At 45.8% G+C, this 22,742-nt stretch overlaps 1 protein-coding gene across 1 annotated transcript in view; it reads left to right on the top strand.

Annotated features, from left to right (window-relative positions):
• The window catches only part of LRP12 (LDL receptor related protein 12), a 74,902-nt gene that overhangs the window by 574 nt on the left and 51,586 nt on the right, over positions 1–22,742 (top strand). Inside the window, exon 2 of the mRNA XM_068234909.1 lies at positions 22,551–22,631. Coding sequence (XP_068091010.1) covers positions 22,562–22,631 — 70 coding nt within the window. The 5' untranslated portion in view covers positions 22,551–22,561. The remainder of the gene's footprint in view (positions 1–22,550; positions 22,632–22,742) is intronic.

Raw genomic sequence — 22,742 nt, 5'->3', positions numbered from 1 at the left:
CCAGCCTGATATCTGTTCTGACATTCTAGAACCCAACTGATTAACCCTCTGTGTGCAGAACTAGCCTGATACCCTATAGATAATCCAGTTGCAGTGTGCAGAACCAGGCTCATCACTCTCCTGACATTCTATATATAATCCAATTGTATGATCAGAACCAGCCTGATCCCTGTTCTGACATTCTAGAAACCAACTGATATAACCCTCTGTGTGCAGAACCAGTCTGATATAATATACATAATCCAGTTGCAGTGTGTGCAGCACCAGGCTCTTCACTCTCCTGACATTCTATATATAATCCAATTGTTTAACCCATTTATGATCAGAACCAGGCTGATCTCTGTCCTTACATTTTAGAACCCAACTGGTTAACCCTCTGTGCGCAGAACCAGGCTAATATCCTATACAGAATGTAGAACAGAGTACACATGATCCTTTATTGAACCCCATTGTATAATTCCTCTGTGTGCAGAACCAGTCTGATATCCTATATAGAACCCCCGTCCCAGTGTGTGCAGAACTGGGCTTTTCACTCTCCTGACATTCTATATACAATCCTATTGTTAAACCCATGTGTGATCAGAACCAGACTGATCCCTGTCCTGACAGTCTAGAACCCAACTGATATCCTATACAGAATCCAGTTATATTTTGAGCTATTGTTTAACCCATGTATGATCAGAACCAGGCTGATCACTGTCCTAACATACTATATAGAACCCAACTGATTAACCCTCTGTGTGCTGAACCAGGGGATATCCTGTGCAGAATCCTGATAAGACTGATAATCTACACAGAATCCAGTTCCAGTGTGTGCAGAACCAGGCTAATCACTATTACCGGTATATAGAATCTCATAGTTAAACCCATGTATAAGCAGAGCCAAACTGATCACACTCCTGACATCCTATATAGAACCCCATTGTTTAAGAAGAACCCAGATGATACTGTCCTGACATTCTAGAACCCATTTGTTTAGCCCTCTTTGGTTATAACCAGCCCGATAATCTATACAGAATCCACAGTGTGTGCAGAACCAGGCTAATCACTCTCCTGATATTGTATTTAGATCCCCTTTGTATAAACCCTCTAACCAAATTGTAACAGACATATAAAAAACGGGACACAGAGAGCTCCATATAGTGCAGTAAGTATTGTAAATGTTGAAATATGTACAGTAACTAAGTAATACTCACAAGGCAGGGTCACCTAAAAGACAACCATTGTAAATGCAGGGGGGGAGATTAGACTTGTCCCCTCTCAGGATTAAGAACTCGCCCTCTGTAGATAAGGAAAAAAGGGGTAACACCCCTCCACCAAGGCTCAACTATAGTATACAGCAAACAGAGGCGGCAAAAGAATAAAATAGACAAAGAAGCTTAAAATTGATATAGAGAGGATGTAGCGGTGGACTTACCTCCTCCAAGCAGACTGTTGACAAGGGACTGTTGATTTTGACAGTTGATAAAATTTTATTTTACACACTCCAGAAATTGTGCAACGCATATCGCAGGCATGACCCTTCTTCATCAGGCAATAAGGTAGAAGCCAATATCATCTGAAGGTATGTAATACACCCAGCACCTCTGTAAAGGCGCTGGGTGTATTACTTACCTGCAGATGTTATATGCTCCTACCTTATTGCGTGATGAAGCGGGGTAATACCTGTGAAATGCGTTGCACAGTTTCTGGAGTGTGTAAAATAAAATTTTATCAAATGTCAAAATCAACAGTCTCTTGTGTCTGCTTGGAGGAGGTAAGTCCACCGCTTCCTCCTCTATACATAAGTTTTAAGCTTTTAGTCTATTTTATTGTTTTGGCACCTCTGTTTGCTGTATACTAAAATTGCAACAGACACTCTACGCAGAACCCTATTGTTTACAAGCCATGTATTATTTAACTCCATTGTTTAATTTCTGTTTGTGCAATCCCATGTAATCTGTGGTTACAGTTGAATAAAAATAATTGTTTAATTTCTAAGTGTACAAAACCCAGCTGATCAATGGATGGTGCTAGTCTACTTTAGGGGACCAAGCAGGAAACCTCATACGGCATTCCTGCTAACATGATTAGGTGGACAGAACCCTCTCTAACTTATAGGTTGTAGTAAACTACGCCCACACTATTTGGCTAATCACAATGCTTCCTTCTGTAGAGGGTTCTGTGATTGGAGAACGGTTCCCTATGAGGTTTCCTGCTGGGTTCCCTAAATTAGAATGGACTGATGTTCCGACAACTGTTGTTCATTCCCTGTGTTGAACGTTATTGACCATACAGTTATACAGCTGGCCATACACAATACTTTTTTTGCCATTCAGAGATTTGATTAAACAAAAACATCTAATTTGGCTAAAAATACAGTTGTATAGTGTATGCCCACTTAATATTCTTCATAAAACAAGGCTGGTTGAAGCTGGTCATACACAGTAGACTAACATATAACCAAAAGCCGTTATTGTTCAGAAAATTAGATTGTCGGACTATAAGTTGCCATACATCTAGCAAATTTGGCGGCTGCAGTCCTCGTACTTCCACATTTGCGCCCCACATAGTTTCCAAGTGTTACAGCATGTGGGGCGTATGTGTGCGCTATATGCTGGTAGTCACATGGGGCCCAAATGCGAAAGTACGAGGATGGCGTCAGCACGGACAGCTGCATGTAAAGTATAATTGCACTGGGGGGAAGGGGGGGGCATAAAACATTACAGGGGACAGCAGCCTGGGATTTCTATCACGTTCGTCCACAATTATTGCACACCACGATTATTGCACACCATTATGTCGGGCTGAGACTTTACAGCATGTCCAATTAATACAGGAGACCAATTTAGGCCCAGAATTGCATCGTTGATCGGGCATGCTCTTAGCGGCAGCGATTTTTCCTCCAATTTAATTATAATTATCGATGGTCAAGTCAAGTAATCCATGGACACCTTAAAGGGAACCTAAACTGAGAAGCATATGGATTTTTCCTTTTAAAATACCAGTTGCCTGACTCTCCTGCCGATCATGTGTCTCTAAAGCCCCATCTACACGATACGATTCTTTATACGATTCGATTACGATTCTATTTACGATCCAATTAAATCCGACATGTCCGATCAGGATTCGATTCAATTCGATTTGCCATTGTTTTGCAATGGCAAATCGAATAGAATTGAATCGAATCCTGATCGGACATGTCGGATTTAATCGGATCGTAAATAGAATCGTAATCGAATCGTATAAAGAATCGTATCGTGTAGATGGGTCTTAATACTTTTAGCCACAGCCCCTGAACAAGCATGCAGATCAGGTGCTCTGACTGAAGTCAGACTGGATTAGCTGCATGCTGGTTTCAGGTGTGTGATTCACACTACAGCTGCCACAGAGATCAGCAATTCTACCAGGCAGCTGGTATTGTTTGAAAGGAAACATCCATATCCCTCTCAGTTAAAGTAACCTTTAACTATTGCATTGCCAGCAGTTTACACCAATTGTTTGACCTTTATAGTTTGTCTTTGTATGAATCACAATAAGCAGAGGTTGTTTGAGGCGTCTGCTGCCCCAGTGTTCGCGAGGAAAGGTTTTTTTTTTTTTTTTTTGTAAGGTGGATTCTTCAAACATGGACAAATGATCAATAATGACAACAAATATTCTCAGACTTGCTGGAATTCTTTGGCCAGTGACTAACGGGTAGAGCTGTTTGCCATGGTTGTGTTAAACCTAACACACACACACGCCGCGTGCGCAGATGGTGGTTTATTTTGCAAGATTTCTCTAGATGGTTCACTTTGAATGGGGGGGGGGGGGGGGGGCATAATGCCAGTGTGCAGAACTAAACTGATCTGTGTATACTGACATCTTACAACCACATGTTGTTTAACACCTCCCCCTCCCCCCAATCCCCCCCCAATCCCCCACTGTAGAACTCATCTGGGCAATGAGCTGGAATGGGAAGAGAATCGGTGTCTCAACTTGGCCACCCGATCAATCGTTGGGTTTATTTCTGGCCACATTCCGTCAAATGGATCGATTAAGAATGGTGGAAACCTCGGTTGCTAGGACGCGATAGGTGCAGTGTTCTCCCCGGGCTCTTTTAGCCGGGTGCTCTACCCCACTAGTTTTGGTGAGAACCCGGCTGCTATCAGCTCACCTCCTCCTCTGCTGTGAGCAGAGTTGCGCACAGAAGCACCAGCCCTGCATTCTGTCATCTCGCCCCACCCGGCTACTTTTTCATGCCACCCAGCTGGAAATCATTTCTGGGGAGAACACTGAGGTGCACTGTGGTAACAGCATTCGATATAGTGATGAGTGACGTATCCTGGCCGGTGTCCCCATTGTTTACCCATGAATGAGCAGAACCAGCTGATCCCTCTGTCAGTCTAGAACTGTGATCTGCAAACTTGGCTCTCCAGCTGTTAAGGAACTACAAGTCCCACAATGCATTTGCCTTTATGAATCATCAATGTGGCTGTCAGACTCCTGCAATGCATTGTGGGGCTTGTAGTTCCTTAACAGCTGGAGAGCCAAGTTTGCAGATCGCTGGTCTAGAACACAATTGATTGATCCTCTGTGTGCAGAACCAGCCTGATAATCTATGCAGAATCCAGTTTGTGTGAGCAGAACCAGGCTCAGCCATCTCCTATATAGAATCCAATTGTATGTGCTAATCCCTCCTCTGACATCCTGTATAGAACCCCATTATTTACCCATGTATGAGCAAAATCAGGCTCATCACTGTCTTGGCCTTCTAGAAACCAGCTGTTTAACCCCTCTGTGTGCAGAATCAGCCTGATATCCTATACAGTTGCAGTGTGAGCATAACCAGGCTCATCAATCTCCTGACATTGTGTATAGAATCCTATTATTTAAAGAGACACTGAAGCGAAAAAAAAATGATGATATTATGATTTGTATGTGTAGCACAGCTAAGAAATAAAACATTAAGATCAGATACATCAGTCTAATTGTTTCCAGTACAGGAAGAGTTGAGAAACTCCAGTTGTTATCTCTATGCAAAAAAGCTATTAAGCTCTCCGACTAACTTAGTCGTGGAGAGGGCTGTTATCTGACTTTTATTATCTCAACTGTAATTGAACTGTTTACTTTTCCTCTGCTAGAGGAGAGGTCATTACTTCACAGACTGCTCTGAAAGACTCATTTTGAATGCTGAGTGTTGTGTAATCTGCACATATTATAGAATGATGCAATGTTAGAAAAAACACTATATACCTGAAAATAAAAATATGAGAATATTTTCTTTGCTGCTAATCTTCTAGTAATTATTCATAGTACACAACCAATTCATTATATCATATATTTTTTTTCGCTTCAGTGTCTCTTTAAAGGGAACCTAAACTAAGAAGGATATGGATTTTTCCTATAATACCAGTTGCCTGACTCTCCTGCTGATCCTGTGTCTCTAATACTTTTAGCCACAGCCCCTCAACAAGCATGCAGATCAGGTGCTCTGACTGAAGTCAACATGGATTAGCTGCATGCTTATTTCAGGGTGTGAGATCCAGATACTACTGCAGCAAATTGATCAGCAGGAGAGTCAGGCAACTGGTATTGTTTAAAAGGAAATATCCATATACCTCTCAGTTTAGGTTCCCTTTAAGTTCCAACGTACCCCCCCCCCCCCTTTGTTCCCATTTGCAGTATTTAAAGCAGTGGTCCTCAAACTAAGGCCCGCAGGCCGAATGCGGCCCACCGAGGCTTTTGCACTGCCCATCCCCCCCCCCTCCCCCAGTACAAAATCTATAACTTTTAGATGCGGCCCACTGTACATTTTTTTAAATATATAGAATAGCAGTGCTGGCACCACCCATCCACATACTGTAGAAGCCAGCGAGTAGCTATTTGCTGGCTTCCAATCCAATTCTGCATCAGGTGACACTGCTGTCCAGCTGGATGGCAGGTTGTCACCTGGGTATGCTTCGCGGTTACGAGGCGGCTGCAGGACCATTCCCAATAGATTGCATGATGTAATCTATTGGAAATCACTGTCCAGTATGTGGGCAGGAAATAGATCTCTCTCTGATCAGAGAGGTATCTGTCTAACGGTTGATCTGGCCATGCATCGAGTGAATGTATGGCCGGTTTAAAGGCCAACTGTAGCGAGAGGGATATGGAGGCTGCTATATTTATTTCCTTTTAAAGAATACCAGTCGCCTGGCTGCCCTGCTGATCCTCTGCCTCTGATACTTTCAGCTATAGACCCTGAACAAGCATGCAGCAGATCAGGTGTCTCTGACATTATTGTCATATTAGACAAGATTATCTGCATGGATCAGCACGGTGGTGTAGTGGTTAGAGCTCTCGCCTTGCAGTGCTGGGTCCCCGGTTTGAATCCCAGCCAGGGATTCGACATCTGCAAGGACTTGTATGTTCTCCCCATATCTGTGTGGGTTTCCTCCGGGCACTCCAGTTTCCTCCCACATCCCAAAAATATACAGATAAGTTAATTAGATTCCCCATAATTTGCCCTAGACTATGATACATGCACTACACGATACATACATAGACATATGACTATGGCAGGGATTAGATTGTGAGCAGCTCTGAGGGACAGTTAGGGCCCATTCACACTTAGAACCGCAGAACGCCGGCGATTACCGCCGGCGTTTTGCGGGAGTGATTTTCCCGCGATTAGCGCGGAAAAATCACTGGACACTGCGGCGGTTTTGGAGCGATCGCGATTAGCGTGCTGTGCACGCTAATCACGATCGCTAATCGCGGAACGCTCGTCGCCGGCAAACCGCTGCATGCAGCGCGGTTGCGGTTATCGCTAACCGCAACCGCGGCAGTGAGAACACTGCCACTCGCTACATTGTGTAGCGGTTCTTGCAGAACCGCTAGCGGTTTGCCGTGAGCGGGAATCGCTCGATTCCCGCACAAGTGTGAATGGGCCCTTAAGTGACGGTTAAATATACTCTGTACAGCTCTGCGGAAAATGTCAACACTATATAAATACTAAACAATAATAATGATTGTTTCTGGTGTTATTCAAACACTACCACAGCCAAATAGATCAGCAGGGCTGCCAGGCAACTGGTGTTGTTGAAAAGGAAATAAATATGGCAGCCTCCATATAACACTCACTTCAGTTGTCCTTTAAAGGGAAGCTTCAGGGAGGGGATTAAAAAAATAAAAATAAAATTTCCACTTACCTGGGGCTTCCTCCAGCCCGTGGCAGGCAGGAGGTGCCCTCGCTGCCGCTCCGCAGGCTCCCGGTGGTCTCCGGTGCCCGACCCGACCTGGCCAGGCCGGCTGCCAGGTCGGGCTCTTCTGCGCTCCATTTCCTGGCACTTCTGCGTCCCACGCCGGCGCGCTGACGTCATCGGACGTCCGCCGGGCTGTACTGCGCATGCGCAGTAGTTCTAATCCCCTCCCTGAACCTTCCCTTTGACTCTGGACAGTGAAGTCGGCTGATCTGTGGAGTGAGGTTTCATGTAGTAAGTGATTTTATCTGTGTGTTGGATTCAACTCCTGTTGTAGAATACTAAATAGAAGCTCGCTGCTGACATTGTAAATTAGATTCTCCTGCGCTGCTTTCATATATAGAGTCTGATCTCTCCTCCCCTGACATTGTGAGGAGAATCCTTCTTACCACCCCTGTGCTAAATGGTGCTGCATTCTTTAACTCTGAGCTGCCTGACTCTTATTTTACCTCCTGATTACTGCTGACCTAAATAAATGTCTATCTTGCCTGTGTTTCTAGAACCCCAACATATTCTTGTAATATTTTTTTTTCTCCTAATTGGAACCTCCTCATTCCTGACCTGACATTTTTCTTAGAGCTTCAGTTATTATCCTGGAAGTTCTGAATCAGAATGATATCATTTATTAGATAACTTAAAGAGGAACTGTAACTGAAGATTGAACTTCATCCCAAACAGTAGCTGATACCCCCTTTCCCATGATAAATCTTTACCTTTTCTTGAATAGATCATGAGGGAGGTCAGTATGGCTGATATTGTGGTGAAACCCCTCCCATAGTGTGATGTCATGACCGTGGTCCTGACAGTTTGCTGTCTGTGAACCTCATTGCATTGTGGGAAATAACGGCTGTTTCCAACTGCCAAGCAATCAGGATCTTCCCCTGTGCATATGTATATCTAAAAAAAAAACAACAACCTTTTAGGGCCTGAGCCCACTGATGCAGTTGTATTCACTTCTCTCCACTTTTCAGCATCTCTAACAGTGATGTTTAGCTGAAAAGCGGACACAGCTGCGTCAGTGGGCTCAGGCCCTTAGCCCATCTATCGCAATGCTAGTGGGTGTGCGTATAAGTAATGGCAGTTGGTGCTGTCTAATTTTTTTTTTCTTTTCTGCCAGTAGTAAAGATGATTCGCAGGCTGATTGTGGATCAAACAATATGAACAAGTTACATGGCAAATGGCAATCATTTCTTGAGCTCTCTTCTATTTTATTTTTAACTTCTCACTTTGCAATGTGTTGATTTTATTTTTTTTTTCTCTTTTTCGTAAAAGTTCCTCTTTAAAGGAAACTAAGTGTTAAGCTTTTTCCAGCCCCCCGGAGTCCCCCTGGTTTCTTGTCGTTCTGCTCTTCCCCCTCAGCCGATGTGCCCATCTGAAAGCTGACTGACTGAGCCAGTCGCGGGCCACTCCTTGATCGTAATTGCATGGCAGGGAGCTGTTGGCGCATGCAAAGTAGCAATTTTTATTTAAACTTCGAATAAAGCCACAAGAGCGCATTCAGGAGGTATGTGGATCGAGGCAGTACATGCAACTTATAGAAGAGCACAGCAGCTGCAGGGGTACGAGCCAAACAAGGGTTCAGGGGGACTGCAGGGGCTGGAAAAATCCTCAGGTAAGTTAAACTGGCTAGCTTATTGTAATTTTAGGCTCCCTTTAAAGAGTACCTTCAGTATAAATGATAGGGTCTGTCATGCAAGGCTCTGCCTTCAATCTTCAGGATCGGAGCCAGCGTAGCAGCCACCAATTAGGCTCCGGCTGGGGGCGGGCTGTGGCAGCAGGGGCGTGACTAGAAATCACTGGGTCCCCCTGCAAAACTTCGGATGGGGCCACCTCCAACTGCACACTTAATAGGGACTGTCTACAAAACTTTGTATGATTCCTTAGCAGTGGCTGAGCAGATGCAGTCATTAGAACAATTGTTCAGAGAGCAGAAAGTCTGCCCCCCCCCCAATCATTGCCATGAGTTGTCAGTCTCTCAGGACGGGGCCCCCTGTTGCTTCCGCCCCCCCCCTGCGGCTACATCCCTTACAGGGTCTATTGCTACACCACTGGCAGAGCAGATGAAGGTGCACAGAGGCTCGGCAGAAATTTGTAAAAAAAAAAAAAAACAGCTATAGCCGCATTTCCGAGGGGGGCAGAGCGATCCCCCTATATAAATGAATTACGGCGGATCAGGTAAGTAATTGAACCTGAGACCAGCCCTGCATCATTAAAGAGATCTTGTAAGGGAAAAAGTGCCCCTGTCGGGTACTTGCCTCAGGAGGAGGAAGCCTCTGGGTCTTGATATACCTCCCTGTCTGCTGCTTACCTCGTTGAGCAATGTGGGGCGGAGCTGGGGACTAACCTTCGGGGTAGAGGGGGCCCCCCCAGCTTAAGTTTGCTCCAGGCCCCTCAAACCGGCCCCGACCACATCCCCTTTCTACCTCCACAAAAACTATCCTGCCTATTTATAAGGTCTGTTGATTTAATCTAGAAATTGTTATAAATTGCGGCCAGCCAGCATGTTGGGGCATTGATCCTTGGCTTATTTGATCATAGTGATCGAGTCTCTTGAAGAATATCACATAGTGTTGGCACCTTTAGGATCCTAATTCAGCACCCTTTGTTTCCACAATAATTAAAATCTTATTATTATTATTTATTGTATTTATAAAGCGCCAACATATTACGCAGTGCTGGACATTAATTTAGGTTACAGACAATATTTAGGGGTGACAAACAGCAATATGACAATACAGGAATACAAGAAAACCAGATCATGCAGCACAGTATGAGTACAAGGTAATGCTTAGTCACCGGATGGGAGCATGGAGATTAGGCAAGTTAGGTTCATTCAAATGCATAGCATGGGTGCACAGTAATGGAGGTGCATGATCAGGTAGGACACAAAAGGAGGAGGACCCTGCCCAAAGGCTTACAATCTAGAGGGAGAGGTAGGGACACGAGAGGTAGGGGGACCAGAGTTCAGCTGTGGGTTTAGAGCAATTGTGAGGGGTGGTAGGCCAGAGTGAAAAGGTGAGTTTTGAGGGCCTTCTTGAAGGTGTTGAAGGAGGGGGCTGCCCTAATGGGTGGAGGTAGGGAGTTCCATAGTGTTGGAGCAGCTCTTGAGAAGTCCTGGAGGCGTGCATGGGACTGGGTGATGCGGGGGGTGGTTAGGCAAAGTTCATTGGAGGAGCGGAGTGAGCGGCTTGGTGTGTATCTCGGAGTAAGATCAGAAATGTAGGTTGGACATTGTTAAAGTGACTCTGAAGCCAATCTAAAATCTCCTTTTTACCTTCTATTTATGTTAAGCAGTATCAGTAGACCTAAAGCGTGCATCCCGGCGGCAGAACGAGGGGTTTAGACCCCCGAAATCCTCAGGGGAGATTTCAGGCAGCGCTTCCTGTAAGAGGCAGAGCTTAGTGCTGTAGCTCTGCCTCTACTGTTTTCAATCTGCGATGATCGCTGCCCCTCTCAGTCTTCCTTCACACAGAGGGGCGGAGATCTGCGGGCAGATTGACGTCAGTATAGGCAGAGCTACAACTCAAAGCTCTGCCTATTTGGGCAGCAAAATCCATGACTTTGAAAGTGGTGGATGTTTGTCCCCAGGATTTGGGGGGTCTAAATCCCTCGTTCTGCCGCGGGAATGCTGCGTTTTAGATCTACTTATTCTGCTTAACATAAATAAAGGTAGAAAGGAGATTTTAGATTGACTTCAGAGTTTCTTTAAAGGGAAACTAAAGTGAGAGGGATATGGAGGCTGACCTATTATTATTTTTTTCATGTTAAACAATACATGTAGTCCTCGGTTTACGAACAATATAGGGATTGCAGGTTCGTTCTTAACCTGAATCTGTTCTTGAGTCAGAACACTGTGCCATCTCTGTCCCCTGTATCTCCTCTGTGCCTCCAGTGTTCCCCTCTGTGTCATATCTGCCCTCTGTACCCGCTTATATAAGTTTAAAAACCGTTTTTCTTAGAATTTTCTTTAAAAATCAATTTTCTCAAACTACAAGTCTAATTTGAACTTTTTTTTTTTACTTCCCATGGGAACACATAATCCATGCCGTTCGTATCGGTGGGTCGTTCGTAAGTCGGGGACTACCTGTACTAGTTGCTGTGCTGTCCTACTAATACTTCTTATGCTGGGAATACACCATGAGTTTTCTTGGCAGATAGATAATTTCTGACAGGTCTAATCTGATTTCATTCGTTTTTCCAATCGATTTTTTTTTTTTTTTTTTTTTTTTTTTTTTTTTTTTTTTATATTTATGATGTCCATTCACTGCTATCAGACAATTGATCGGAAAAATTATCAGAAGATCGATCGGCCAGTAAATCTGCTGGAAAAAAAAAAACTCATTTTGTATTCCCAGCATTAGCCATAGACCTGAACAAGCATGCAGATCAGATGTTTCTGACTAATTAGATTAGCTGCATGCTTGTTTCAGGTGTGTGATACAAACACTATTGCAGCCAAAGAGATCAGCAGGCAACTGGTATTGTTTAAAAGGAAATGCGTGTGGCAACCTCCCTATCCTTCTTATTTCAGGTGTACTTTAAGCTATGTAGAGCCTGATACAATGATACGTATTTTTCTTGCAAAAGAGGAACATACAATGGAACATTTGTAAAGCGCTTTTCTCCTGTATTACACAAAGCTCATAAGCTATGTAAGTTATGTGATCATAAATGTCAGACTAAACGGGGCTGTTCACTTTTGTTTTAAACGTGTCCAGGGTTGGAGCTGTTTTGATCGTTTGGCGAGGCATTCCACAGGGTAGGGGCAGCATGACAGAAAGCTCTGGCTCTGAAGGTTTTTAGTTGGACTCTGGAGGTGGTCAAGTTATTGAATCCCTTTGATCTGAGGTTGTGGGAGGCGTGACGCAGTTGCAACAAATCCCTCAGGTATCTTGGGCCTAGGTTGTGTAGGGATTTGAATGCTAGCATGCCAATTTTGAGAATGAGCCTCCAATTTATGGGTAGCTAATGTAGTGAACAAACAAACACAGAACATTTATATCGCGCTTTTCTCCCGGCGGACTCAAAACGCCAGTGCTGCAGCCACTAGGATGCGCTCTATACTATACTGAATAGGTGCTGGCTTACTGAACAGGCAGAGCCGAGATTCGAACCCAGGTCTCCTGTGTCAGAGGCAGAGCCCTTAACCATTACACTATCCAGCCATCAAAGGATTGGCACGAATACGGCCTGTACAGACAGGGCTGGGGAGTCGGAGCAATTTTGGGTACCTGGATTTGGAGTCTGAGTCGATGGTTTCATAAACTGAGGAGTCTGAGGCGGCAGTCGTATGATTTTTATACTCAATCCACAGCCCTGGTAATTATTAGAAAAAGAGAGAACACCAAGAGCCCAATATAGCTTAGTATGTACTGTTAATGTATAATTGGAAGAGTAATAATAATTTAATACTCACAAACCAGGGTTACCAGGTAGGCCACCACTGTCAAAGCAGGTGGGGAGATTGTCCTGACCCCACTCAGGATTATAAAGTCGCTCTCTGTAGTAGAAGGAAGGGTACAACCCTCGGCCAAGGGTGGACTTGATGTAGCTAATAGGATAACCGAGGCGCCAACAGGATAAAAAACACTAAAAGAACTTAAAAACCCATCTTGGTAATAGAGGAGGTAGTGGTGGACTCACCTCCTCCAAGCAGAACACACGACTGTGGATTTTCAGTCAAAACAATTTTATTGGATACACCAAATAAAGTGCAATGCGTTTCGCGGGATATGAACCCGCTTCATCAGGCAATAACGGATAGGAGTAAACAGCATCTGCCAGTATCAACACTGAGCGCCTCTGTTTACTCCTATCTGTTATTGCCTGATGAAGCGGGTTTTTATCCCGCGAAACGCATTGCACTTTATTTGGTGTATCCAATAAAATTGTTTTGACTGAAAATCCACAGTCGTATGTTCTGCTTAGAGGAGGCAGTGGTGGACTCACCCCCTCCATTACTAAGATGGGTTTTTAAGTTCTTTTAGCATTTTTTATTCTGTTGGCGCCTCGGTTATCCTATTATCTGGTAAGTATTAGACTGAGTCGGAGTTTGAGCTATTTTGAATACTTGGAGTCGGAGTCGGTGGTTTCATAAACTGAGAAGTCGGATGATTTTATTACCGACTCCACAGCCCTGTATGCAGCGCAGGAGATTTGGGCGCAGCCGGCGCCACCATAGACCGTAATAGGAATTACAGCTATAGCGGCGCTCAGTGAGTAACTTTGTCGCCGTCAGAAGACGGAGCTGAAATTACGTTTAAAAGCAGTAGCTGGAAGCGGAATTGCATCATTCCCCACCATCCACGTGAACCTGGAGGGGGAATAGTAATTAACGCCGCCGGGACTTGTGCAGGAGCAGGATAAGCCATATATCAGCTGTATCCTGCGCCCAGCTCTCCCGGCGGGATTTCACACGTACGCTAATGGCAGCCTCCATATCCCTCTCTCAATAACAGTCCCGACAGAGTGGTGCAGCTCATGCAGTTTCCCCCTCTCCATAGAGCCGTTCCTGCTGCTTGCAGAGCTTGTTTAAAAATCTGCTGTGAGATCCCTATAGATGACGAGCATTGAATGTGTGTATGCAGCTTTAGCTCTCTGCTTCAGCGTTTCACCACTTTATTAAAATACAATAGTACAAACTATGAGATAGAGTAAAGGAGGAGTGAGACCTGATTGAATACAAATCAGTCTTATTCAAAAATACAAAACTTTATTCAAACATATGCTCATTATTAAAAACTGCAAGATAAAAATCCCACCATATAGCCCATCCCCCACCCCATCCATGCACATACCCGCCCAGGCGTCCCCTGTACTCTCCCCCTCCTGAACAGAGATATGTCTCTGGATCGTGTGCACACGTGTTAATGGCTGCGCAGCCCTGCAAAAATAGATCAAAACCTTGTTATGAAAAAATGCTGCCGAATCCCTCACAAGTAAAGACTTATGGATATCATAGGAAGTTCATTTGAAAAATGGATTCCAGAGCATTCATCCAGTACATAATGATTCCTTCATATCATATAGCCTCCTATATTGTGCATACGATCTTCCAATAAATGGAGTACTCAGCGTCCCATCAGGCTAACAAGTCACCTCAGTATAGTATATTGATATGGCAGAGTACAGTCCCGTATTATAGCATAGCATAGCACATGCAGTGTGATTCCTAGGGAACTTTTGGCAAACAGGCACATCAAATAGCAGCATGTGTCAGATTGAAGCAGCAGCAAGGCACATCCAGTGCTAGCCAATTCACAATGCAAAGCAAGCAGACAAGGTGCATGGCAATATTATCAATGTCTCTGTGCAGGCCGCATGTGCAGTTGAGGTGCCCTCAGGGCTCTTACTGTATCCACCGGTCTGTTGTTGGTCTGCTGTGACAAAAGCCTGGAAAGACTGGCCGAGTCTCTGAGGATGGAGGTATGTAGAGAGGGATGCAGCACCTGGTTTAGGCAGCATGGAGGCGTTGAGGGGAAGACCTCATGGTGGAGGACGGCGTCCTCGATCGATTTCGCCGGACTCTGCCGGCTTCTTCAGGAGGCGTGTCTCTTTGTGGACCACGCTGCGCCTATGTGCAGGCCGCCGTCCAATCCGACCGCATATACGGCGTCTCCCGCCCCCACACCAGGGCCAATGCAAACGGAGGGGCGGAGCAGGCAGACACGACGGGCGCGCCCAATAGCACACCCGGCGCGTCCGCCAAGCCCCGCCCCCCCCGCACGCAGGCCCCGGGGAAGGGGCGGGAGACGCCAGAGCAGCCGGATCAGACGGCGGCAGCACAAGTAGACACAATCGCTCCACATCCCATCCCAAAACAACATCACAAGAACAAAGTGACTATACAGTAGTAATCATTATTCGTAATTAGAAACCGCCTACCATATGTATATGTGGCTTTACAAAACCACGAATTTATTAAAATACTGAACACCCCCCTTCTTCCCAGTTGGGCACACCTGACATATTTCTGCCAAGATCTACAAAAAGGTCCCCCGTGGTTTTTACATAACTAATGATCCTTTCTTACATATGTTTTATGATTAATGTTGTGCTAGATCTCTGTGCTGATATGATAAATGTATTCTCGCACCTTTTATGATTACCCTCGGGATACAGGTACCAGTTGGTTGAGATTCAGGATTTTTGTTTTGTCCGCAGTATATATATTAAAAAAAGAAAAACTGTTGTGGGGGAGGAACATGAACAACGATTGAGGTTGCTTTGTAGATCAAAAACTAGCCTTCAAGGCAGGGCTGGACCAAACCATAAATGGAAAGAAATGGTTGAAACCAGCTAAAAATCTAATAGAGGGCAATCAAATGGTTCAAAGGCAACACTCGGTTGCAGCTTACAACACAGGACAGAATGAGTAGTTTTATCCCAAAATGATAAAGTCACAGCATACTCCATTTCAGTAATTGTAAACAAAGCACTATAGTACACACTAGACTTTCTTTGGTCAAGACGGTTGTTAGGCCCCATCCCTTCTAAAGCCTGGTACTCATGAGCACTGGGGCCTGGCAGGGATTGTGACTTGATCTCTTGGGTGACAGTTGAGGACCAAAGCTGTACGGACGTCGCTAGTCTCAATGTTCTGTTGCAGTTCGTGGGGGGGGGGGGGGTTGTGGAGCAGGGCAGAGAGTGGGTTTGGTAAGTAGGAGAACCGTGCCAGCACTTGGCCGAGTTGATTTGCCAGGCAGATCACTTGACAAAGTGCCGTGGGGGATCATGCTATAGAAGCTTAATAATCTGGAGTTTGTGCAGCTTTCTCATGGTGTGCTTGATTCATTACCTATAACGCAGGCAAACAGCATGAGTAAACTGCTGTTACTAGAGATAATAAATCAACGTGACCTCCTGACATCTTCATGCACGCTATGTGCGCCAGTGGCAGCGTTGCGTGCATTACCTAGCAACGGCAGATGCCTTCACTTGCCACACAGTAGTGGTGTATCGCTATCGCGATACTTCACTAGCGCAGCCGTTACTAGGTTAATTAACATAGTAACACCTCAGTGTTCTCCCCAGAATTTTTTTCCCAGCCGGGTGGCATGAAAATGTATCCGGGTGGGGCACAACTCTGCTTACAGCTTAGGATGAGGAGGTGAGCTGATGACAGCCGGGTGCTCCCCAAAATTAGCCGGGTGGAGCACTCGGCTAAAAGAGCCTGGGGAAAACACTGCGCCTGCGCTAGTTAAGTGTCGTGGTAGCAAGTGAGGCACCAAGTAAAGGCATCGACATGAGTAAACTGCTGTTACTCATGCTAATAAATCAGCTCGACTTCCTGACATCTCCAGCGCCATGAGCAGCACTGAGTCCTTCGCCATCCTCTTAAGGCCCTCCGTTCAACCGCTACTGCTCCCAGTAACCCGGTCAGTCACCGGCACTCGAGGGCTTCTGCACATGCATGGCTTGCCTGTGCAGAATGGGCAATGAGACGGAAGCACGACAAGGGGTACGCATGTGCAGTTGAAATTACTCCATTGACATGCATTGGCTTCAGGTTTAATGCGACGTGAACGTTTTTTGCCTAGTGGAAACGGGGCCCTAAATAAACTGCACATGCGCAGAATGCTCCCGGCCGCGGGGGCGCAGCCAGGACAGCGCATATGTAGTAGCCCGTGACTGACATGGCACATCGATCACTTTTCATTGTTTTTCTTAACCGCAATCAGTATTTCACCATTTTGACCATAGAATCTAATCCGGTTGATTGAACAAAAAAAATGTACTGGTAGCTTTGTATGGCAAGCTTTAGGCTTAGGTAGGGACACTAGACTGGGAGCCACCCTAGTGGCAGTTGGTGATGACATGAATTATTTGATATACAGTACTCTGAAAGAATTGTCTGCACTGAATAAACGTAGCCATACATCTAGCGATGATGGTCAGATTCGACCAAGAAACCAATCCCTCTCTGATCGAATCTGATCAGAGAGAGATCTGTTGGCTACCCATACACTGCAGGGCGATTTTCCCGATCAATTGCATGCTGAAATCGATCCTGAATTGGCCTTGTGACACTGTATCTGCTGCCTCGACGATGTCCCCTCAAAGTAAAATTTCCATACACAGGCTCGGTGTTCTCCCCAGACATTTTTTCCCAGCCGGGTGGCATGAAAAAATAGCCGGGTGGGGCGATATGAGAGAATGGAAGGCCTGAGCTTTTCTGCACAACTCTGCTTAAAAAAAAGAGGAGGTGAGCCGATGACAGCCGGGTGCTCAACAAAACTAGCTGGGTGGAGCACTCGGCAGAAAGAGCCTGGGGAGAACACTACAGGCCCCACGTGGTTGCCGACTTACATGTGGGCGCGTATGTGATGTCACACGCGCTCACGTTACTCCAGCAACCACGTGGGGCATGTATATGGATGGAGCCAACGGCTTCTACAGATAGGTAATATATACTACACTGTGTGTGGGGGGGGGAATGGGGGCACATTGGATGTTAGGTGCAAGCGCTGTAATCACAGTGCAGAAGATTGGGGCGCACACTGAGTAACTTCGACGCTGTCAGAAGACGGAGCAGAAGTTACATTTTAAAACGCTATAATTTGGCCTCCAGCAATAGCTGGAAGCCGGATTATGTCATTCCCCACCATCCACGTAGGCTTAGAGGGGGAATAGTAATTAATGATGCTGGGACTTGTGCAGCAGCAGGATAAGCCATATATCGGCTGTATCCTGCGCCCAAGTCTCTCAGCGACGACTGCATATGTAAGCGTTAGGGGGGGGGCAGCGCCGGGGGTCTTGTCGCGTTCAACACTCGTCCCTATGTTGGTCACCATTACCGCCATGCACCTGGTCGACTATGATGGCCTGCAGCATGTCCAACTGACATGCTCACCCCGAAATTGGTTGCATCGCTGATTATGCTTGCGCTTGGCGGCACCAATTTTCATCTGATTCGATTATAATTATCGAACCAGATTGTTGATCATCCACCAAGTCGATAGATGTATGGGCATCTCCATTTTTTTCTTTTTTTGGGGGGGAGGGGTTTGTAAAGAAGCTCCACTTTGGCTCAGAGGCGTGACCTTTGGTATCTTTCATTCTAGTTTTTGTGCTACGCTTACTTTACACACATTTCCTATGAACACTCAGCCATTGTGCTGCAGGATTAATGCAGATTGTCATCGCTCAGAGTGACAGAACTTTCCATTGTGTGGGAGACGATCACATTGAAGCCGCCCCGCATAATCATGTCATAAGCATGCAGGGAATGGCTGATAAATGCGAAGGGGGAGAATATTAAATGTTTAAAGCCACAAACTGCTGCACATGGAATGGTATAGAATCCGCCCACTGTCTCCACCAATGCCTGGGCCTCCATAACAAGCTGCCAGAGCTGGGCAGCCTGAGGTGGCTCTATAGTGTAAAATACACATCACTAGCCCGAGGCTCCAGAAGTGTCAGGAATACGGAGGATGCCATCTTTATTCTCTGATAAACCATGCCAGTTGCCTGGCTTCTGGGCTGCTGCTGAGCCTATAATACAGGTGCCCATACATAAGACGATGATGGGAAGATCGACCAAGAGACAGATCTCTCTCTGATCAAATCTGATTGGAGAAAGATTGGCTGCCTGCCCATACACCGCAGGCCGATTTTTAATTTCATGCTGAAATTGATCCGGAATTGGCCTTGTGACGCCGCATCTGCCACTTCGCTGGCCCAACGCTGTCTTCCCCCCCCCCCCCCCCCCCTCTTCCCCCCCCCCCCCCCCCCCCGGGGTTAATTGCCACCCGAGGACCCAGTACACTTTACATTACCTGTCTGCATCTGCCGCTGGCTCCTGGATCTGTCTTTCATCCACACGCGTCCCACATGGTTGCTGGACTAACGCAGGCGAGTGTGTGACTTCACTTTCGCGCCCACGTGTACGTAGGCAACTATGTGGGGCGAGTGTATGGACGAAGGGCTAGCCACGGATGTGGACTTGGGATGTATAGTGCACTGGCCACCGGGAGGGATGTTCCCATTGAGCATTAGGGGGGACAGCATCGGGGGAAGCGGGGGGGGGGGGGTGTCATCGCTCATCTAGATATCGCTTCCCATTGCTGCCGCGACCGACCACTACGGGTGACACCTTGCAGCATGTCCGACTGATAAATGCAACAAATGTCGATCAGGGCATGCACTTGACCCCGCGGCACCAGTTTTCATCAGATTCTGATATAATAAGTGAATTGGATGGTCGATCAGCCGACAAGTCGCCTGATGTATGGCCACCTGAAGTCACTGGCCCAGACTCTGATCTGACTCCACAATGGCTGCATGATTATTGCAGGAGTGGCTCAAATACAACTGAAGCCAAAAGCTCAGCATGACGACCAGTCAACCAGAGCTGTGAAGTCTGAGTAATTTTTGGGTACCCAGAGTGGTAAAAAAATGCACAGGCTCCTAAAATAAATGCAGTGAGTTTTTTTTATTGCAAGCATGGTAGAGGTACGCATGGATTTTAACAAAATGCTCTGTAGAGGGTTTATGAAGGTTTAAATGCTTTATCAAACACTTATCATAGAAGAGCTGCAGTGCAGGACACAGAGAGCTCATCTCTCTTAGCACAGGGAAGAGGTAGGTGGGGTCAGGTGATCTGCTTTGTGCTTGGGAAGCAACACCAACACTGCTGGCAGCAAGGAACCAAAAGTAAGGTTTAAAATATATTTTTAGAAGACCGATACAGTGGGGAAAAAATGCTGTGTAGTGGTAATTAATGCAAATTTACTGCCGCATACAGGTATGTAAAATCGAAGGCAGTGTTTAAGGATACCCGATGTGACATGATGACATAGACCTGTGTATGTACAGTGCCAAGAACACAAATAACTAGGCTGTGTTCCTTTTTTTTTTTTTTTCTTTCTCTGCCTGAAAGAGTTAAATATCAGGTATGTAAGTGACTGACTCAGTCCTGACAGGAAGTGAATACAGTGTGACCCTCTCTGATAAAAAATTCCAACTATAAAACACTTTCCTAGCAGTAAATGGCTTCTGGGAGCTTGGAAGAGATAAAAAGGGGCAATAGTTCAAAGATTTTAGCTCTGGCATACTGCAATGAATGTCATTGAGCAAAAACAATAAAACAGTTGAAACTTAAAAAGTAGATTTAAACATAACATAAAACTGTGGAATATCTTAAAAAGTCATTTTTAGGAGAAGGAAGATAGAGACAATCAATAATTTTCTTAGTTTATTTTCGCCTCAGGTGTCCTTTAAGAGAGTCAGTAAATGTATCAATTCTGAGTCCTAATACATTTTAAGTTGTAAATATGTTTCATTGTATATTCATTTAAATGTTTTATTCAAACAACACTTTAATCTCAAAGGAAAGGTTATGCACTCTTCTGAGTTTATTCCTTTTAAATTGTCAGTTTTGTTGTTTTAGGTATTCAGTTGTTCCTTTTTTAAAGTTTTTGAAGTTTTAGCTTTCAATTCTTTTTAGGAATATCAAAGGCTGTACTTTTGAATGTTTGAACTAGCAGAGAAAGATGTTCCCCGTTCATTTCCTTTTGCAGTTACTCTTTTATATCCCGTTACTTTATAGACTTTTGATTCAGAATATAACCTTGCTTTTAATTTTTTTATGTTTTGTCCTTTGTTTAAATTATAAGGTTACGAAATGTTTGTAGTTTGATAATAAAATCGCTCTTCTTCACCCTCCCACATCTAGATTGTCTGCAGGTCCCGCCACTTACGTCTCTCGCTGCAACATCGCCTAACTTACCCGACGCTGCCAAACTCCTGGTCCGTGCTTTGGTCATCTCCCGTTTGGACTACTGCAATGTCATCCTTTCTGGACTTCCTGAGACCAGACTCCGCCCCCTGCAATGTTATGAATGCAGCTGCTGGGCTCATTCACTCCACTTCATCTCTCCCTCAGAATTACATTTAAAGGTTACCAACCTGAAATAAAAGTCTACTCTTTTACTTACCTGGGGCTTCTTTCCGCCCCAGTAGGCTTACATGGACTTCGCCGTCCCCTTCCCCCCCCCCCCCCCCGTCTTCTGCCTCGCTCAGCTTTTTGGCCTGCTAGATCAGCCAAATAGCGCACTACTGCACATGGACCAGCCCAGCAGTGCTTTTCCTTGATTGCTCTTCTACAGCCAGTAGCGTTCTGCACATGGGTGGCTACAAAGCTTGGCTTAGTGCAGACCACTCCTGGCCATCAAAGACAAGCAATGCTGGGCCTGTGCATGTGCAGTATTGCGTGACTTTGCTGATCTAGTGGGCCGAATAGTTGAGCGAGGAGGAAGACCGGGAGGACAGTGGGGTACATACAAGCCCAGTGCTCTCCCCAGGAATCTTTTTCAGCCGGGTGGCATGAAAAATTAGCCGGGTGGGGCATGACGGGGGAACGCAGGGGCGGTGCTTCTCTGTGCAACTCTGCTTACAGGATAGGCCAATGACAGACGGGTACACTCCAAAATTAGCTGGGTGGAGCACCCAGCTAAAAGAGTCTGGGGAGAACACTGAAGCCTACGGGGGCTGGAAGAAGCCACAAGTAAAAGAGCAGTCGTTTATTTCAGCTCGGATATCCTTTAGGCTGGTTTCACAGTGGGACGTTAAGGCGCACGTTAGAGCAGCTTGTAACGCAGCCCACCGCACAGTAATGAAAAATCAATGGGGCTGTTCACAGTGCCCACGTTGCGTTACATTGTAACGCTGCGTCACAAGACAACGTACTGCATGCAGTACTTTAAACGCGGCTGAGCCGCGTTAGACTGCTTGCACATGCTCAGTAATCTTGTGGAGGAGCGGAGAGCGGCCAGGCACATGGCTAATTAATATGCACTGCACGTTGTGACGTGCAGTGTTTACTTCCTGGAGCGGCCGCTCTGTGCGGCGATTGGCCGGCGGGACCACGTGATGCCGCATGCGCACAAGAGTACGCATCACTGACGCCAGAGTGAGCTGCACAACGCGGCTCACTCTGACGTCCAGATCCAGCACCACCAGGTGTTCCGTTAGGGGGACGTTATGCGACCTTAACGCCCCCTCTAACGCAACGTCCTGGTGTGAAATTAGCCTTAAACTTCTCTTCCTGGCCCACAAATCCATCCACCATCCAGAACATCTCCCCAACCCAGCCTCTGTGCTCCTCCAGCACTCTACAGATGTCTACCCTTCATTTCACTAGCTCACCAACCCCAGAACTTCCCTAATCTAATCCTACCCCCCCCCCCCCCATGCGAGTACCAGACGCAGCTATTATTTCAGGCCTCTACAAAAACCGATCTCACTAAATGTTCCTCTACATATTCTTTGATTAGGAACCTTTGAGTCTGATTCGCCAGGCTTGGGAGTCTAATGTTGAACTAATAATTTTTTTCTTCCTGGCAGGCACAATTGTCATGGGACTGGGCGGGCAGCCTGTACAGCGATGGGTGTCCTTACTGCTGCTCTTTCTGGTCATAGTGACCGGTGAGTATAAGTCCGCTCATTGTCACTTGATGCGAGTTGTTGATGTTGTAATTGCTGGGACTTATTGTTGTAATATTGCTCCTGTAATTTGCACTATGCAGTTGTCTTTTT

The sequence above is a fragment of the Hyperolius riggenbachi genome, chromosome 5 (assembly GCF_040937935.1).
Source record: "Hyperolius riggenbachi isolate aHypRig1 chromosome 5, aHypRig1.pri, whole genome shotgun sequence".
NCBI lineage: Eukaryota > Metazoa > Chordata > Amphibia > Anura > Hyperoliidae > Hyperolius > Hyperolius riggenbachi.
This window is presented reverse-complemented; position numbering and strand designations above follow the sequence as displayed.